At 53.7% G+C, this 17325-nt stretch overlaps 3 protein-coding genes across 5 annotated transcripts; 2 read left to right on the top strand and 1 right to left on the bottom strand.

Annotated features, from left to right (window-relative positions):
- Window positions 1-575: 575 nt before the first annotated feature.
- On the top strand, window positions 576-6777 carry CHTOP (chromatin target of PRMT1). 2 transcript variants are annotated; one of them, XM_007441807.3, is made up of 6 exons: window positions 576-858; window positions 1555-1635; window positions 3342-3492; window positions 4464-4644; window positions 5197-5334; window positions 5796-6777. In XM_007441807.3, the coding sequence occupies exons 1-6, from the start codon at window positions 581-583 to the stop codon at window positions 5996-5998; spliced, it is 1032 nt and encodes a 343-aa protein (XP_007441869.2). In that variant the 5' UTR covers window positions 576-580; the 3' UTR covers window positions 5999-6777. The 2 variants fall into 2 exon arrangements, with proteins under 2 accessions (XP_007441869.2, XP_007441868.2); XM_007441806.3 differs by having other exon boundaries at window positions 4461-4644.
- Window positions 6778-7924: 1147 nt separating this feature from the next.
- Window positions 7925-9442, top strand: SNAPIN (SNAP associated protein). Its single transcript, XM_088137205.1, has 4 exons — window positions 7925-8098; window positions 8359-8405; window positions 8493-8611; window positions 9053-9442. The coding sequence occupies exons 1-4, from the start codon at window positions 7968-7970 to the stop codon at window positions 9155-9157; spliced, it is 402 nt and encodes a 133-aa protein (XP_087993331.1). The 5' UTR covers window positions 7925-7967; the 3' UTR covers window positions 9158-9442.
- Window positions 9443-9896: 454 nt separating this feature from the next.
- Window positions 9897-17154, bottom strand: ILF2 (interleukin enhancer binding factor 2). Of its 2 annotated transcripts, XM_015890564.3 has the most exons (16): window positions 16998-17152; window positions 15658-15772; window positions 15199-15258; window positions 14375-14417; window positions 13830-13934; window positions 13603-13680; window positions 13057-13159; window positions 12906-12971; window positions 12667-12783; window positions 12393-12471; window positions 11950-12037; window positions 11466-11527; window positions 11130-11244; window positions 10690-10780; window positions 10280-10453; window positions 9897-10049 (listed from the first exon to the last, which is right to left on the bottom strand). In XM_015890564.3, the coding sequence occupies exons 2-15, from the start codon at window positions 15681-15683 to the stop codon at window positions 10293-10295; spliced, it is 1194 nt and encodes a 397-aa protein (XP_015746050.1). In that variant the 5' UTR covers window positions 15684-15772; window positions 16998-17152; the 3' UTR covers window positions 9897-10049; window positions 10280-10292. The 2 variants fall into 2 exon arrangements, with proteins under 2 accessions (XP_015746050.1, XP_087993324.1); XM_088137198.1 differs by lacking the exon at window positions 15658-15772 and having other exon boundaries at window positions 16998-17154.
- Window positions 17155-17325: the final 171 nt, after the last annotated feature.

The raw sequence follows: 17325 nt of genomic DNA, 5'->3' as shown, positions 1-17325 counted from the left end.
CGGACAAGGGGGGTGGAAGGCAGCTTGGGGGCCTCCACCCAAGGGAGGAGGCAGAGCTGGGCCCAGTGGGCACAGGAGGAGGTCGGAGGGGTCTTGTGGGGACGCTCACAAATGGCCTCAGGGGCCTTTGCCCAATAAAATAAGTCACAGATACGAAAGAGGCGGTTAGAGAAATCTGGAACAGAAAGGAATCAATAAAACCCGCCAAGGCTACATTGAAATGGCTTCTATACTCTGGGAACCAGCCATGCCCCAGAGCAGACTCTTTGGGAACCCATCCGTAGCTTCAAAAACGAAAGTCCCCAAACGCTAAGTTGCGGCGCTTGAAGAATCACCCATTCATTAAAAGGTAGCGCCCCGCCCACAGCCGCCAAGCCCCGCCCCCTTCCAGCCTCCGGCCCTGAGATGAATGGACCGCTCCAAGGCTGAAGGGAAGCCCCGCCCCTTCGTTCCCATCCGAGGAGCTGTCCGTCACTCGACGCCATCCTTTGGCCTCGCCCCTTTCCCTCTCCCGCTCATCTGCGGCTGCGCCCATCGGGGGCGGTGCCGTCCCTCGCCCGCCCGCCCACCCTGCCGGCGCATGCGCGAGCCCGAGAAAGAAAAGCCAGGGGGTCGCCATTTTGCCGGGCTCTTTCTGAGGGGAGATTTGAGAGCCGGAGACGCCGAGGCCGCGGCGCCGGAGCGGAGAGTGCGTCCCTGCTGCTTCTGGGAGGCGAACAGTGGAGAGAGAGCCGCCACCGCCACCATCTTGGCGTTCAGGGCATCCGACGGGGCCGGCCGGGCGAGGCCTGAACGGAGCCTCCCGTCGCAGCCGCCGGCAGAGTCGCAGGCAAAGCAGGGCGAGCCTCGCCCCCGACGGTGAGGGCCGCGCGTGCTGGGCGGGGCCTCGGGGACCGTTGCCCCCACGTGACCGGCTGGGAACGCGGGCCGCCGGAAGGGCGGGCGGGCACTTCCGGGGGAGGGGCGGACCGGCTCTTCCGTACGCTCCCCCAACGTGGCGCCCGGGGGATCTCTCGGGCTGCAGCTCCCATCGTGTGGCTGGGGGTCATGGGGAGTGCAGTCCTTCCTCTCTTCAGGTTAGCCGAGGGTGGCCTGGGGATGATGGGGGTTGTAGTCCAGCCTCACTGCGGGCAACGTTGGGCTATGCGAGGACCCCAGGTCGGGAGAGGCTTCCTGACTGTTTAGCCTTGGTGTTTTGCCCCCCAACAACCCACCCGCGCTTGCTCTGCCAAGCAATTCACCCTCCTGCCTCTAGAAACCTGTCTCGGTTTCTGTATCACTGCTTCCTGAAGCACAACCTCCCTGCGGGGTAGGCCAGGTTGAGAGAGGGGCCCCGCAGTCGCCCGAGGAGCGTCTCTGGCTGGGGCAGGGCTCCTGACTCCACAGCCGGGGAACCTGGCAGGCGGCTGGCCAGTTTCTCGTGGTCCTCAGGAGTCAAAAACCTCTCGATGGCCATAATCGATCCCTCAGTCCAGTGGGCCGCGCTGCGCCTCCGGAGGTATCAGTGTAAAAACAATCAGGACCTTTTAAAACGTCCTCCTCTTTCCCGCGCAGGTTCTGGGGACCCGAGATGGCCGCGCAGTCAGCGCCGAAAGTCGTGCTTAAGAGCACCAGCAAGATGTCTCTTAACGAGCGGTGAGGAACCCAACGACCAACTTCAGCTCATAAGATTTTTTTTTTGGTTGTTCTTTTTAGTTTTGTCACTCTGTTCGGTATCCAGAACGACATGGTCTTTGCGATGCTTGTAATCTATCCAGAGGCACACGAGCAGCGGGCAGCTCCCTGCTGCCCCACATCCCACAGCCAACAGTGGTACACCAGGTTGAAAGGGCAAAAATGTCGGTCTGAGGCTAACTTGCAAGCGGTCGTGTGGTGGGATGTGTTCTAAGGAAACCTCGCGCCCTCCTTTTTTTCTTCCACATGTGTTCATATTAGAGAGATGACCCTGCAGTGTGGTAGCATGTTACCTGAGCTGTAGGAGGCTTCCTGCTGTGCCCGAGGCAGACGCATGAGCTCGTGTGGTCTGCCTGTAAGAGGCAGGCAGCTGGCCACTCTGACCAGCCCAAAGGTTCCTTGGGGCCTTGTAAGAGGCAAACGCTTTGCTCCATCATCTGCTTCCTCTCCTCCGCATGCCTTTTTTCTCCTCCTCCTCCTCTTCAGTGTGTTTGTGAGCTCAAATGTCCAACTGATGGCTGAAGCTTATGCTGTGTTCCTCTTCTGTGTTAAATTTTATTCCTAGGTTAATAAGCCTAAATGTAGAGCAGGAGAAGGACTCATCTGTATGAGCACTGGGATGTTTTAACAGCATCCTTTCTTCCCTGGAAAAGGTCATTAGTCTTCTGGATATAATCTGCAGGGCTTGATTCGCCCAGAGGCCCATCAAACCCAGTTTTCTGTTCCAGCTGTGGCAAAGCACAGGGAACAGTCCCAAGCAGACCAAGAGCTTATTATATTTTTAAAGCTGCACTGGCATGGCATTTAATTTCGTTGTACGAGAAGTACGATGACAATAAAGATTACTTACTTACTTAACGCTCTGCTCATCTTTCTACTGGTATCGTAAAGCAAACCGGAGATAATAAATATTCATTATGACTCACGGTTCCTTGTGATTTCTGTTCCTTTCGAAAACCATCCAATTTGATCACCATTCCTAGAGGTTGTGTCAGAGGTACACAGAATGCTTCTTGGACGGTGATATCCGATACACATTTGTTTTTTAACCCTGCAGTATAGGCAGCAATGGTTTCTGGCCAGCTTGGACAGAAAAAGAAGAGTGAGCTAGGATTATGGTTTCGGACATTTGTTCCATCTCATGAGATTTCAGTTTCAGGCCCCTGGGATGGTGACTTCTAAGGGGCTGTAGGGTTGGCCATTCTTTAATTTTAATCTCCACTTGTCCAAGTCTAGAGTGTTGCAGCTTTGTGAATAACCTAGTGATTCTATTCTTAATATTCCCCAAATCTTCCTTTCTTGTCTCCTTACAATCCAGTGAGCGCTTTTCTTTCCTCCTTAGCCTATATCCCCATCTGTAACTCCAAAACTCTGCTTTGTGCCGTGTGTGTTTCCACCTTTGCTTGATTTAATTCAGACATCTGTCTCTGGTTTTAATCTCCCACACTAAGCGACGCCTTTTGAATGTTCTGTCCCTGCACGCTTTGTGGAAAAATGAGGAAAAAAAAAAGTCCCATTACGCTTTAAACGGGATCTTAAGTGTGTACCACCTTATTACGTTAAATTCGTGGGATGCGGCTGCCCCACTCTCAGGGCTGTGAAATGCCGGTTGAAATGGGTTTATAATGAAACTTTTGTTTAAACACCCGTTTTGTTCGACCTTGAAGCTTTACTAATATGCTGAAGAACAAACAGCCGATCCCGGTGAACATTCGCGCCACTATGCAGCAGCAGCAATTAGCCAGCGCCCGGAACCGGAGGCTGGCCCAGCAGATGGAAAACCGGCCTTCCGTCCAGGCTGCCTTGAAACTCAAGCAGGTGAGGCCAGTGGGGAAGAACCGGCCGGGACTGTCAGTGGCTGGATGGGCGGGCCTAACATGGCGGCTAGGTTTGGGTGCGTCCCCTCTCCCTCCAGAAGTTAGGGGTGAATCTGGCAAAGGTCCCTGTGTGCAGCAGATTGGTATATCTGTCATTTTTGTTCTCTTTAAATGGTGCGTGGTCTACAAATTCATTACGAGGACTCTAGGGAGTGTTAGATATGGTGTGAATGAAAGTGGCCCCTCTTCTTAGGAGCTGTGCTTGGTCCCCTCTCGTGAGGACGCTGCAGTCGAGGGAAGTAAAAATTAAATAAAAAGGGCCCAGCAAGAGAGTCAGAATCCTGTCCCGGACCAAGATGGATTTTGCTTCCTTTCCGTTTGAGACTGCGTTGGCTGAGCCCACGTGGCGTCTCCCTTGCTTGATTGTGATTGTTTAAAAGAGCACTGTTGTCATCATTCTGGGCTTGTTTGAACTGAAAGCCCCCTCTTGGGGGCAAATTCCATTGCAGTTCCTTCCAGGGTGGTGGCTGGTGGCTCCGGCTTTTCCACCCTGCCTGCAGAGAGGCATTTTGAAGATCCACATTGCCCCCCAGGGTCGTCTTCTGTGAAGCTGAGTTGAGGCTGAGGCCCCCTTTCCTTTTCTTCTGTCCTTTTGGAGTGGGGTGCTCCGGAACTCAAGCCAGAAATTTCTGCCTGCAAAGCCTGTGTCTTAAGCAAGAGTTGCTCAGTCTCCCCTTTTTCCTGCCCTCGAACTGACTTCATTTTGTGTCCTCCAGCCATTGAACTAAGGTTTCAGGAGCTGCTTTATTCCTGCTGCGAAAGTTGGAGAGCCGTGTGATTTTTCGTGATGCTGCTAATATGCAAATTTCTGCCTTATAGGTTATATAACGTAGTTCATACCTCTGTGTGCCGTTGAACGCTCTGCTTGTCTGTGCTGCATTTCCCTTTTCTAACCCTCGCTTCTTCCAGAAGAGCCTGAAACAACGTCTGGGAAAAAGTAACATCCAGGCACGCTTGGGCCGGCCAGCAGGACCCCTGGCTCGTGGCGCGTTAGGACGGGGGCTGCCAATGGGGCAGAGAGGCTTGCCTCGAGGGGCCATGCGTGGGGGCCGTGGAGCACGGGCGCTGCTGCGTGGAGGAATCCCCCTGCGAGGTGAGCACACTCTGGCTTAACATGAGACCTCCTAATGTGCCTTCCTAACAAGATTGCAATTTGTGGTTTTCTGTGCTTGCAATATGTGGCGTCTTAGTATCTTCGGAGTAAATAGTGAACTTGAGCAGGGTGTGGTGGGGGAAGTGGCAGGCAGTGAGCATGTGCGACTGGCCCTTCCTGGCCCAATTCTTTGCTCGCCTTGTGAACTAGTAAGAAATGCTGCTTGGCATCTAAAGGGCCCAGTTTGTCTTTTCACATATCTCGCCCCTGCGGGGGCAGAGAGAAACTTAAGGCCTGTGTGCTGGAGCTGGGCTTAAAACCACATCGCTGTCAAACAGACCGGCCCTTGGACAGGCTTTGATTTTGTGCTTTTTCTGGAGGCAGCCCAAGGAGGGGGGGATCTGGGAAAAGATTCTTTTCTTTTTGCCTCGGAGAAGGTGTGAGCTGTCGCCTGACGAGGCTTGGGCGTGTATTGCTGGCTTGAGTTTACTAGCAGGGCTGTAATCTGAAAAATATCCTCTCTGCTTGAACCTTCTCCTCGCCCTCTTTCAGGACAGAGTTTGCTTCGGGGAGGCCGCGGGATAGCCCCCCGGATGGGCCTGAGAAGAGGAGGCATGAGAGGCCGAGCGGGGCCTGGCAGGGGTGGCCTTGGCAGAGGAGCCATGGGGCGCGGTGGAATTGGTGGCAGAGGTGAGTGAAACGAACCCTAATGAGATGCCTGTGTTTAATTGGTTTCATGCAAAGCGCTTTTCTGAAAACAAGAAGGCTAGGAATTCCTCCTTGCTTCTAATGGATCCCTCTTAATGGTGGGGACGATAGATCACCAGGCTGGTTCTGCCATCCAGTCTCCTCCACGCGGCTCTGTGGGGTATTTTCCAGCGTGTCTTAATCTCTCGCTCTCCCCCATCTCTTGCCTCCTAAGAATGGAAACGCCTATTTTCAGAAGGGGCTTGTAAATTAGGAACCTAGGTTGGCTTGTATTGCCAGTCGCTTTACTCCGGGCTAATCTCTCACACCGTCCAAGTCGATATTCTCTTTGGGGGCCGAAAAGGCTCCCCGAGGCTTGGGGATCGCTGCGGGCGGCGGGCATCCAATGCTCTGTGTTTCTTTCTCCTCGCAGCCTTCTAACCTTCTAACCTTTCCACTCCAAGGTCGTGGCATGGCTGGCCGGGCCAGAGGGGGCTTCGGCGGCCGCGGAAGAGGCCGAGGCCGGGGCAGAGGCGCCACTCGCCCCGCGCTGACCAAGGAACAGTTGGACAACCAGCTGGATGCATACATGTCGAAAACGAAAGGACACCTGGACGCGGAGTTGGATGCTTACATGGCTCAGACAGACCCTGAGACCAATGACTGAGACTTTTTGCTGTAGAGCCTTGCGGGGGGGGGGCGGCACGGTGTGCGTGTGTCTGTAGATTGGTCCTCTCCCTCATGGCAGCCAAGAACACCAGCTCCTCATGCTGGGGAGCGCCTCCAAGCAAGAAACGTTTCCCTTTTATTATTTTGATGCTCCTGGTTGTAGGAAATCCTAAGGCGGAGGGGGATAGATTTGTCCACAGACACACATTTCTGCAGCACCTCTAAACACGGCGTGGCTGGCCAGCTCCTGAGGGCCTCCCCTTTCATTAGCAGAGCAGCAGCGTTGCGTCGTCCCCAGCCCCCATCTCCGCCCTGCAGCGGAGGAACATTGCATGTGGTCCCCTTCCCCAAACAGGCCTTGCAGAGTGAGGGGCTCTGCCCGCGGGGTTGCTGAATCCTAGACTCTCCTGCCCTCCCCGGCCGGCTTTGGGGCTGGGAGCGCAAGGTGGCAGGATCCTCCCCTCCGCTCCCCTTCCCTCCCCTCCTCGGGGGAAAGTAAAGAAAATCAGGCCCAAGTTGAATTTGATTCTCCAGATCCGACATCACTAGAAGAAGCCAAGAGGTTTTGTTTTATTTTTTTTAATTGCGACATAGTCCTTAGTAATATGGTTGCGGGGGGGGGTTTGCGTGCGTTTGTGTGTTCGAGATGCCAAGGAGACGGTTGCTCTTCCCCCGCCCCTCCCTGCCATCTGCAGTTTTGTGAACTCGTCTGTTCCGAGCGGCATCTTGTATTTCTCGGTTTACTGTAAGAAACAATTGCAGGGAATTGAAAACGTGGGTTGCGTGTCTGTGTTGTTCTTGTTTTAGAAAGCGGCTGCCCGAGTCTTGAGGGTTCCCAAGGATGAACTGCAAAGAGATCTTGCAAAGAGGGCTGGATTGTGGGGGGGGATGGTGTGGATCTGCAGATCCTTTCCCTGCTGGCAAACCTCTGCTTAGATTTCACAACCCCCCCCCCCAGCGTAGTTTGTTCCTTAAATTTCCTGTTCTGTGTATATGGCCTTTTTATCTTGACTTCTTTAAATAGGCAGGGGAGTCTCTACGATGCTTGGTCTGTCTAGTTTTGTTTTGTTTTATTTATATTTCAAATTTGGTCACCACCCATCTCACTAGGAAGCGACTCTGGGCGGTTTGCAGCAAAGACAAAAACTAAATATTAATTAAAATACAGTAAAAATAGAAGGTCACGGAGCAAAGTCTGCATCTCCGCTCCCTTAATCGTGCTCAGGCCTTGATGGATGGTCACCTTTGGGGGGGGCTGAGAGACTCGGGGGCCTGTGAGGGATTGTCCTCTGTGCCCCATTATAGCTTGTCAGCTTTGCGCCATCTCGTTCCGTGCTAAGATTTGGAAATACGACGCCAAGTGGTTTGCGTGCCCTACTAGCTGGAGGGTTAGTTTGGTGCTGAGATGAAACAACGATCCAAGGTTTGGGAACTGCCTTTCCTGTCCCGCGTGCCCCGGCAGCCTGCGGACAAGGGGCCAGAGGGGTCCATCAGCGGGGTCTATATCTTGAGGGAGCAGCCTGTGCTAACAGCTGCAGAGGGAACTTTTGTTCCCCTCCCACTAAAAGCGGCCTGACTTAATGGGAGAGGTACCCAGGGAGCCTTCAAAAAGTTGCTTTTCTTGGGGAGATTTCCCCCTCTGCTCCAGCACGGTGCAACTCGTCCCCTCCAAGGCGGCCGCTGCGGAGCCTGTAAGGAGAAAGAGGGTTGCGGGGCAAAGGACTTTCTCCTAAATATTAAAAGTATTTCGAACCGCCTTTCGGTGAAAATGCCACAGGGAGAGCGGGGCGCGCAGCAGGTTCCGGGAGGACTCCATTTCCCAGCGCGCCCTTCACCAGGCCCCGCCCTTGGGAGTTCTGGCGGGGGCCCTCGCGAGCTTCGGCGGCTGCTGCTGCGCGACCGCCCCGACGCCTTCCCGTCAGGCTGTGCGCGGGCGAGGCTTCCCGGCAGGCTTTGCGGAGGCAGCGATGGCGGCAGCGGCGGCTTCGGGGCTAGCGAGCCCGGCGGGACCGGCCGCCCGGGACCTCTTCGCCGAAGGGCTGCTCGAGTTCTTGCGGCCGGCCGTGCGGCAGCTGGACACGCACGTCCACGCCGTCAGGTAGGGCGGGGCCCTCGGACGGCTTGGGGGCGCCCGTCCGGTGCAGCTCCCCACCCCGACCAGCGCTGGGAAGGCGGGGCCAGGCTTCTGCTTTGAAACCCGTCAGGTGCAGCTTCCTGCCCTGCCCGGAGAGCGAATACGCCCGTTTTTGCTTAAAGCCGGCGCCCCCCACCCGGCCCAGGCCAGCCGCCGCCGGGCCCAGCGGGCTGCGCAAAGGCGCGGGGCTGCTTTGCGAGGCCGTCTTTGTCTCTCTCTGGCAGGGAGAGCCAGGTGGAGCTGCGGGAGCACATCGACAGCCTGGCTGCGGGTAAGTGAGGGCGGCGGCGAAGCCCCCCGGGCGCCCCCCCGCCCACAGAGCCCCCTCCGAGCCCCGCTGTTTTTCCTTCCCCCCCAGAGCTCTGCCGGATCAACGAGGACCAGAAAGTTGCCCTCGACCTCGACCCATACGTCAAGAAGCTGCTCAACGCCCGGCGCAGGGTCGTCCTGGTGAACAACATCCTGCAGAATGCGCAGGTGCACTGGCAGGGCTGGCTTGCAGCCCGGGGATGATGGGGTTTGTAGTCTAGCAGAACCGAAAGGCGCCTGCTTTAGGGACGCAGACTGGAGCGGTTCCTGTGGTTGGTTAACTGCCCCCTTCAACTAGGGGTATTTAGAGGCTTTGCTCGTGGGGGGGCTTTTTGAAGCTCCCCTTTCCGGCTGTCTTCTGAAGCGATGGAGCAAGAACTCGAGTGACTTCGTAAAGGACTAGCAACTTAGCTGAGGGCTTTAACGAAGCCGCTGGAAGCCGAGCAGTTGCGTCGAAGTGCTCTGCTAAGTTGCTAGTCCTCTGTGATGTGAAGGGAGTGAAGTTTGAGGGAAGTCCCCAGACCATTCCTCAAGTTCTTGCACGGTTATTTCCATCCATCGCTTTGAGGGCTGAACGTTTTAAGTAAGCCGCCTGACGTCTTCCCGCAGGAACGCTTGAGAAGGCTAAATCACAGCGTGGGCAAGGAGACTGCCCGGAGGAAGGCCTTTCTTGACGCAAGTAGCAACTACCCCCATAGCTCTCCCAGCAAGTGAGGAAGGCGTCTGAAAGGGGAAAATCTGAGCCTGTGGCGTTTTTGCGGGCATCAAGGACTCCTGGAAAGGGTCAGAGTTGGGCTTCGGACGCAGCCCAGAGGAGGTTTTTGGGACTCGTGTTTGAAGCAGAGGGAAAAACAGAAATGTCTTGAGGCATAGATTGCTGAAATATACTCTTAGCGCGCAACGAGGACTTCTTCAATAGGTCCGGAACAACAGCAAGAAAAAAACGTGGACTGCGATTCTTTTTCCTTCTGGGAAAAAATAAAGTTCAGCGAAAATGAATTCTGTCTTGTAGGCTGCTTTTAAAAAATTGGGGGTAAAGGGGATGGGCAAACGAAAAATGTCCAGAAAGAGCATTTCTGGGGAAGAGTTGAGAACATCCTCTGTAAATTTCCCTTTCCAGTTTCCTCTCCCACTGTTATCTGCTAACGTTAAATTTGCTCCTACTTTCGGGTGAATTCACTGAAAAAGCATAGGAGGTATGGAGTTTCAAACGAGGAGCAACTTGTTCTGACAGCTTCAGAAGGCAGGCCCAGGAAGATCGAAGGTTGGCGTGAAAAATTCAGAAAAATAACCCAGGTTGAGGAAAGTTTAGTGTTCTCTCCGGTAGCGAAGAGGATAGTAAAAAGGGAGCGGAGAGGGCCCTGATGAGGAAATGTGCATTTTTTTGTTGATGGTAATGTTCAGGCCACTCGGATTAAATAGCAACAAAGAATTACAAAACTTGCGATTTCCCTGGAGACAAAACACCTTTTATAAGGAACACACCATTTTAATGGTAAGAGTTATAAAAACAAAGACATAAGAAGTTAACAGAAAGGAGGAGGACGGGGCTTGGTCATATCCTACGGCTCGTTCATCCATCAAGTTTTAGGCGTGGAGAATTCCACTGAAAGACAGAAACAGAACCGCTTTGACTTTTCGACTCCTGCTTTGGGATGCCAAGTTACAATCAAAACTGCAAATGTTTCGCCCCAAGGAGCCCTTTGATGTCCTCACTAGGACTGTTGACTCTTGCCAACATCTGGAAGACCATGAGCAGGAGGCCATTCAGAGGAGGGGAGAAAACTAATCAGCCCGAGCCTGTTGGAAGGGGATGACAGAAAGGCCAAGGGGTACCTGAGGGCCCAAGTCACTCTTGAGTTTCCATGTTTTCTTCTTCCTCTCCAGTAGCTGTCTCCTCCTGGTTCTCTTCCTCCTCTTCCCCTTCCTTCTTTTCCGGCGGCTTCTCGTAAGCCTTCTCTGATGGAGTCACAATCACGCCTTCCCAGGTAGACATTTCAGTCGCGAGGTCTGCAAAGCAAGAACCAGGAATAGGAGCACTCCCGCCTCCCCTTGTGTGAAAGTCCTCCTCTTCCCAGATCAGCTCGTGCAATTAGGTTTTATCTTGGGGCGAGGCTTTACAGGGACCGCAGGGGCAGCCGTAGGGGTGGGGCTCCCTTGATGCATGTTTCCCTGGTTCTCATTTCAGACTCAGATCGGCAGCCTCTCCCTCCCTCTGCCGCTTCCCCAAACGCTTCTGCACTTACAGTTGGCATCTCCCTCCTGTCCGAGGATCTTCCGGTACCCTCCGTGAGAGAGAATGCGAACAAGGGTTTGAGCTGTATAGCAGACCATGTCCTAGGAGGAAAAGATGGAGGCTGTCCTGGGTAGTGGGCTTAACACCTAGGAGAGCTTTAAGCCCACCGTTCACCCAGCACTGCATCTCTTCTGCATAATTTAACAACTACAGGGAAGTTAGGCCGTGCTTCTAACAGAGATTCTAACACGAAGCTGCAAGTGACGCAGAGAAACCAAAACTCTAGCTAAAGTTTACAGTCATAACCACGAAGTGAGGCTACATCTAATGGTGGGACATCCAGGCTGAACAGGTGACTTGGCTGCAGTTGAGGTGAACTGGGGGCCTCTGACTCTGATTTTTAGCTGCGGGCTGCCCAAATTTAAGGCAGATGACAACAGAGGACGCTACCTGCTGCTCCAGGGTCATGACCGTGTGGACTCGGAAGTTTCCACTCTCGCAAGGATCAGTGATGCCGACCGACCCAGGAAGGAACAGCCCTGCGGCCAAGATCTGAAGGCAACGCCTGGAACAAAACAGCAAGGCCATTATCTTTATGGTCATTCTTGAACTGGTGTTCACGTCACTGCTGTTTTAATTCCAAAAAGCGAGCGCAAAAATCTGGTGGGGTGGGAAGAATGGGGTGCGTTCCCCAATCCTGCAGAATCTGAAGCTCTCAAACTCTTTCACCCTTGGGAAAATGCCTTTCTCAGATTCTTGGGATTTTGGCATCGCTTTCAACCGTACCTGTAGGCGACGTTGAGGGCCAACGGCTGTCGGGTGGGATTGTTCATAACTGCATAGTGTCCCTGGAATTAGAGAAGGGAGTCCTTGGCTTTAGTACAAGGAGAGGTTTGGTTCTCAGTTCCCTGTGCCTGGTAGCCCAAACCTATCAGTGTTAAAAGCCTCAGTGCAACCGGAATTTACATTGTCATGGCCAACATTTTGCCAGATGTGCTGTGGATCGGGACAACTATTTAGAAGCAGGGGAAACTTTGCAATTAGTTCAAATCCAGGAGTAGCTCTCAGTAAAAAATGTTTAAGATTGAACAATTTGGGCTGCGCTTTTGGCCACATGGATTCTTCTTCCCTAAACTGCTTTGCTTTCGGATCTCGCACTCAGGGAGCAAGACACCAATTCAAATTTGAGTTCTACAGGAACTCTACAGGAAGCCAGGCCACAAGAAAGCCAGCATTTGAAAGTCAAACTCCCCACTGTTTTGAGACGTACGAGTAAGTCAAGAATCCACGGCGTGAGGGGCTCGAAGCCCGGGAACCGCATCCTGAGGTCCTTTAACAGGCGAATCAAAACTTTCACCCTGAAAGAAGAAAGGGGAGAGTTGGGTCCTCTCTAATGCAAGACTTTTGGCAAGGAAGCTGAGTGTGGCTTATTCCACACATCAGCACATTTCTTCAGGTCATGCACAATTACAACACCAGGGTGCGATGGGAGCGAAGATCATTCGATCAGGGGGTTTCACTGGTGTTCGAGCCACGCTTGCCTGTTTGACCGTGAAAATATTGTGGCAACGTGGGATGGCCATGCTGAGAAGCTGCAATGTGACAGTCTTCAGAACAGCTTGGCTCCAAAAACTAGGAAGCTTAAACTGCTGGTAAAATACAAGTTTTGCAAGGCAGCTCCCCCAATCTATTACAAAGAGAGAAAAAACTCACGTGGACTGAGAGGCGTTTTCTTCAAACCAGCGGGCGTGCCTGATGGCGGCCAGGGCGCTCTGCAGCACTTTAATATCCACTGGGGGGAAATGTTTTATTATTCACTTGTAGAGTTTGCCTCCTCCATATCCACTGTTCAGAATGATCCTAAAGCATGCTGAAAACCAGGACCTGTTCGCACAATACCCTTTTTCCTTACTCAACTTTTCCAGCCCGCTCCCATTCCCACGGGGCGGGTGGGGGAGGAAAAAAGGCAGCAGCCAGATATCCTTACGGTGCAGCTCAGGGTCCAGCTTGCGTAGATTGGGGGGCACGGTAGTGATCAGAATTTTCACTGTCGCATCCGCGGAACTGATTTCAAAGCCAGTCTCGTTGGTGAGCATGGTCAGCACTGAGAGGTTAAAAAGGGGACGCCACCGGCAGGAGGAGGAAAAAAAAGGCAGTTATTTCATGACATTACCAAACCCGTATCTGGGGGAGGAGACGTCTGACTCTGTGGGACCCGTCACTTACCTTCTGTGGGGTCCTGGGTCCGCAGGCTCTCCACGACTTTGTTCCCCAAGGCGGCAACGGCTTCCACTGTGGGAGAAGGCAAAGCTCAGCGTAGAATGCCGTGACCCCTCAACCCAACCCTCCTCCCCCCCGAGCAAACCCCAACACCTACATGTGGGCAAGATTTTTAGGATCACAACAAGATCCGCCACATTGTGGCCCGTCATCATGGTCCCCTTCTTGTATGAGCCCACCTGGCGAACCTCTTCAATTTGCTGGGAAGGAGAGAAAGGAAAAAAGAAAGATGGAGACCCAGCATATCAAGCATTACACAGCTTGGTTTGTACGAACCATCGGGAACTAGGCAGGTTGCACCAGTCGGCTGCCTGTAGGAAGTCGGCAAATGGCACGCTGTCGATCAAGGGCCAAGGACAAGAAAGCCGAGTCATGTATGTAACCTGGTTACTGAGTTAACCCACATTCCAGGTTTGCAGAACACTCTGAGCAATCAACAAACCCAACCGGTTCAGTTGGCACACCACGCTAGGCTGCGACCGATCAAACCCGGCTACTGCGCAAACGTAACTGCGCTGGGGAGGGATGTCCTGGGAACTCAAGCCAAGAAACTCGGTTCCAGCCCCCTGAATCTGACTCGCTTAACCCTTGGCTGGCTGAATGCTATTCCCCAGGCCCCAACCGGGGGCAAAAAGGACCTCACCACTTCAAACGTTCCTGGTGCCACAATCAAATTGTCGATCACATTGTTGATCTTAGTTACAAGTGAGAGGATGGAAGCCTAATTTGGAAGAGAGAGAGAGGGGAAAAAAAGACATTAAAAGGCTTAATTCTCCATCCTCCAGCATGCTTAAAATCATGGAAATTAGACCCCTACTCAGTTTTAAGCTCCTGTCGCCTCTAACACTGGGAGGAACTTGCAGGACATACCTGTTCAGCAGATGTTGGAGCGAGGTCCTGGTTTCTCTTCAACAAGGCTTCGCTGAAAGCAGTTTCATCAGGGGCTGGCTTCACCCGGGGGAAAGCCATCTCGCACTGGAGGCAGAAAGTCCGGTTTATGCAGGGGATTACGGCTCCCTGCCCTCCTACATCTCCAGCAATGCCTTTTGGAGAAAGGCTTAACACTCAAGCAAGGCTAAAGATTCGACAGATGCAAACGTGCCACGAAAATTGGCAAGATCAAGTCAACAGGACTGGGAAACCAAAAACACTGATCAGCTATAATATGCCTGCTATATTTCTTTGTGTAGAATCCTAAAACCTTGATTCTCCGGCAATGGTTTTTTTTCCCCTAAACGTCTATCATCAGCAAATACTCAGTGGCCAGCTGACGTCCAGCACCTATTTTTGGTTTTAAGGGCAGCCCCAAAAGATCAGGCCTTATTTTCTGCGTGTTCTCAAGCTGCTCAGTTCGATAATTTACTGTTTTTAAGTTTTCTACGGGCACATTTGAAGAGGCAGCCAGACCTACTTACCACATAAAAGTCAAAAGGGATGTGAGGCACGAAAGGTCGGAACCTGGAACACAGCAAAGAAGAGAGGTGAGGTTTCACGCCTGCCTGAAGGCGAGACGGGCTCCCCCGCCTGCAGTAGAATGCAACCCAACAGGTTATCTGTTCATTGATTTTAGAGCCCCTTTTCTGCCCGTGGATGAAACCACTGCTCACGATGGCCAGCTTGTGAGACTGGATGACTGATTCAGATTGTGGGAGACGGCTGCCTGATCCATTTTGCAGTTTGGAATGTGCAAACTGGGAAATAGGGAAATTTTCCCAGGGTTGGGAAAAAAATCATTTTCGAAAGCAGAAACAGCAACAGGAGTTCCTCCCCTGGCACTCGGCAGATTTCTGCTTTGCTGGCAGAAGGCGCTGGATTCTCAGCTAGACTCCCTGGGCCAGGCAGGAGTTGAGTATTATCAGAATAAGGCCTTCTACCAGGGGAGTAGGCTCTTAAGTGGCTGATCAACACAGCTGAAAAATGTTATATATAGGAGCCCTCTGCAGCAGCAGCAGCATTATTTCTCTGAAGCATCAGGTCTTGTAGAGACTTAACCAGGGATGAAGGCCGCCATCTCCCCCAAGGCCTTCACAACAGGCCACAGAGGAAGCAGCAGAAAGGTAGCCCCAACTGTTACTCGCAAGCATAGTGAAATTTCCTTCGCTGCAAAGCGTTTGATAGCTTTAGGGCTGGGAAGTTTTGAACCCTTGGGGTTCAAAACATGCAAGTTTCTCCCCGCTGCTGGGCTTGCGGCTCTTGGTGTAGGAACCAGTTTAATAAGCGACCCCCATGTGGGATTTACCCGCTGCCAGGGCCTCCCCGAGACCCAAAGCGTCCGCCACGGCCACGGCCTCGGTCGCCCCTAAAAGAAATGGAGGAGGAGGAAAAAACATTAAGCTAAAGCACATGCTGTGATAGATTCTCTTCTGCACATCATTCCTTTACATAAAGGATGGGGAACCCTCGCTGGGTGGGAGAGCTTGAAACCTACAGGGCTTTCGTAGCCCACAGACTGGGTCTCTGATGGCACCGATTCCCCACAGCTCAGCTAAATGTCTTTCTTCCTTGTGGCTAACTCTCCCATCTGTAACCTGACCCCCCTCGGCTCCCACCCCCCCAACTGCTGGAATCCAGATCCTGGAAGGTTCTAGCTAACTTCCTGGGGCCTCAAGAGGACCAAGCCTTTCCTGCTTTGAGCAACATACAAGGTGGTGACTGGTAATCCCCAGACCCAAATGCCCCCTTGCCTTACAAACAGAACCTTGCAAGATCAGGTGAAGGGTCCATTGTATTCAGCTAATCCAACGCCTCTTCAAGCTCAAAACAGGGCAAGGAGACGCGGGTCGTCTTCTCTGGACGTATCAGGGTCCCAGCATCTGGCATTTTTAGAGGGTAGACTCCGTCTTGTCTGCAGAGCTTCCATCCCCTGCTATCTTTATACCAACATACATTCCCCGCTACCCCGTAATGCCCCTCCCCTCCATGGGTCGGGGAAGATGACCAAGAGCCTCTGCAAGCCACCACCACAGCCCTATCCAGGCTTCCCTCTCTTCCCCAAAGGAGCCAAGACACACACAAACACACACACACCCTTTCAGTCACCCTCGGGGCCACTGATCGGCTACCCCCAACCAGATGTACTAGACTGCATCTCTTGTGCTTGAAGGGCAGCGCCTTGGGTGAGCACCAGGTGGGGGGAAACGGTGTTGAAAGCCAAGGGGAATAAATGCTAAGACCTTTGGATTCCTGGGGTGCAGTGCCCCCAGTTTGGGGTCTCCTAAGGTAGCTTGAGCTACAAGTGATCATCACGGGCCAGTCAGTGCCTTCAGCCTGGCCCCTGAAGGACATCTGGGGCTGTGTTGCTGGGTGTGAAGTACGGGTTGGGGATGACCTATATTTGCTTCTATATTTGCAGAGGGGTGGACTTCCACCCCCAGGATCCGCCACTGGCACAGCTGTGGCAGGGAATTCTGGGGAGCGAAGTCCACACATCCGACGGCGGGGAGCAAATGGGGCAGGGCAGCCTTGGCCTGGGAAGCCTACCTTGCAGGGGGGTTGTGGGGGGAGGGAAAGGGGGTGGGGTTGGGAGAAGAAGAGGAATTCAATAGGAAAGTCCCCTAAGGAAGGGGCGGGCGGGCTGGCTGGCAACGCAATTCTCCTGTGGGAGCCACGATCCTCTTGAAACCCAGAACAGCAACAATTATTATTAGCAATAATAATAATAATATCAACAACAGTGCTCAAAACATCAGTGCCTCTCCTTCCCCCTCCCGGGATAGACTGCCGCTGTTTTCGGAGGTTCCACCTTCCTGCTCCACGCGGGGCGTCCTCTCCTCCACCCTCGCCTGGGACTCCAACTCCCATCGCTCGCCGGCCGGCCTGGGAATCTCGGAGCGATGGCAGTTGTAGTCAGCCACCCCCGAGGAGCTTGGGAGCGGGGCTAACCTCTCCCCATCGACTTCCCCTCCCACAGCCAGGAGGGCGGGGACGATGGGAGTTGTAGTCCGGCCGGTCGTCGCCGCCGCCCCTCCCCCCTTCACGTGCTCGCTCGCTCTCTCCCCCACGCCGAGAGAGGGGGGCCATCTTCTTCTCCCGCCTCACCTCATGTCTCCGTAGAGAAAGAACCTTCTCCGCTCCGGCTGAGGCGGGGGAAAAAAATCCCGGCGGGCGAACTGGGGGAGAGAAGCCTGAAAGAAAGGGCACCCGGCCTCCTCGAGCACCCGCCGCTTTGCCCACTTCGCAACAAGCTCCTCCGCTATTGGCTCCGCGGCGGAGGAAGCGGGCTCGCTATTGGCTGCCCTCGCGGTTGTCCCGCGTCGGCCAATCGGGTTAGCGGGCCAGCTTTTCCCGCCCTTTGCTGGGAGGCCATTGGTTCTTTCCGCCCGTCTGTTCCACGAAACGCCGCTTCTGGACCGAGGGGCGTCGAAGG

This window comes from Python bivittatus, unplaced genomic scaffold (assembly GCF_059951505.1).
Source record: "Python bivittatus isolate LINGU-HERP-01145 unplaced genomic scaffold, Pbiv_v1 ctg000180_np1212, whole genome shotgun sequence".
Classification (NCBI taxonomy): Eukaryota; Metazoa; Chordata; class Lepidosauria; order Squamata; family Pythonidae; genus Python; species Python bivittatus.
Note: the sequence above shows the minus strand (reverse complement) of the source record. Positions and strands in the feature narration are given on the sequence as shown.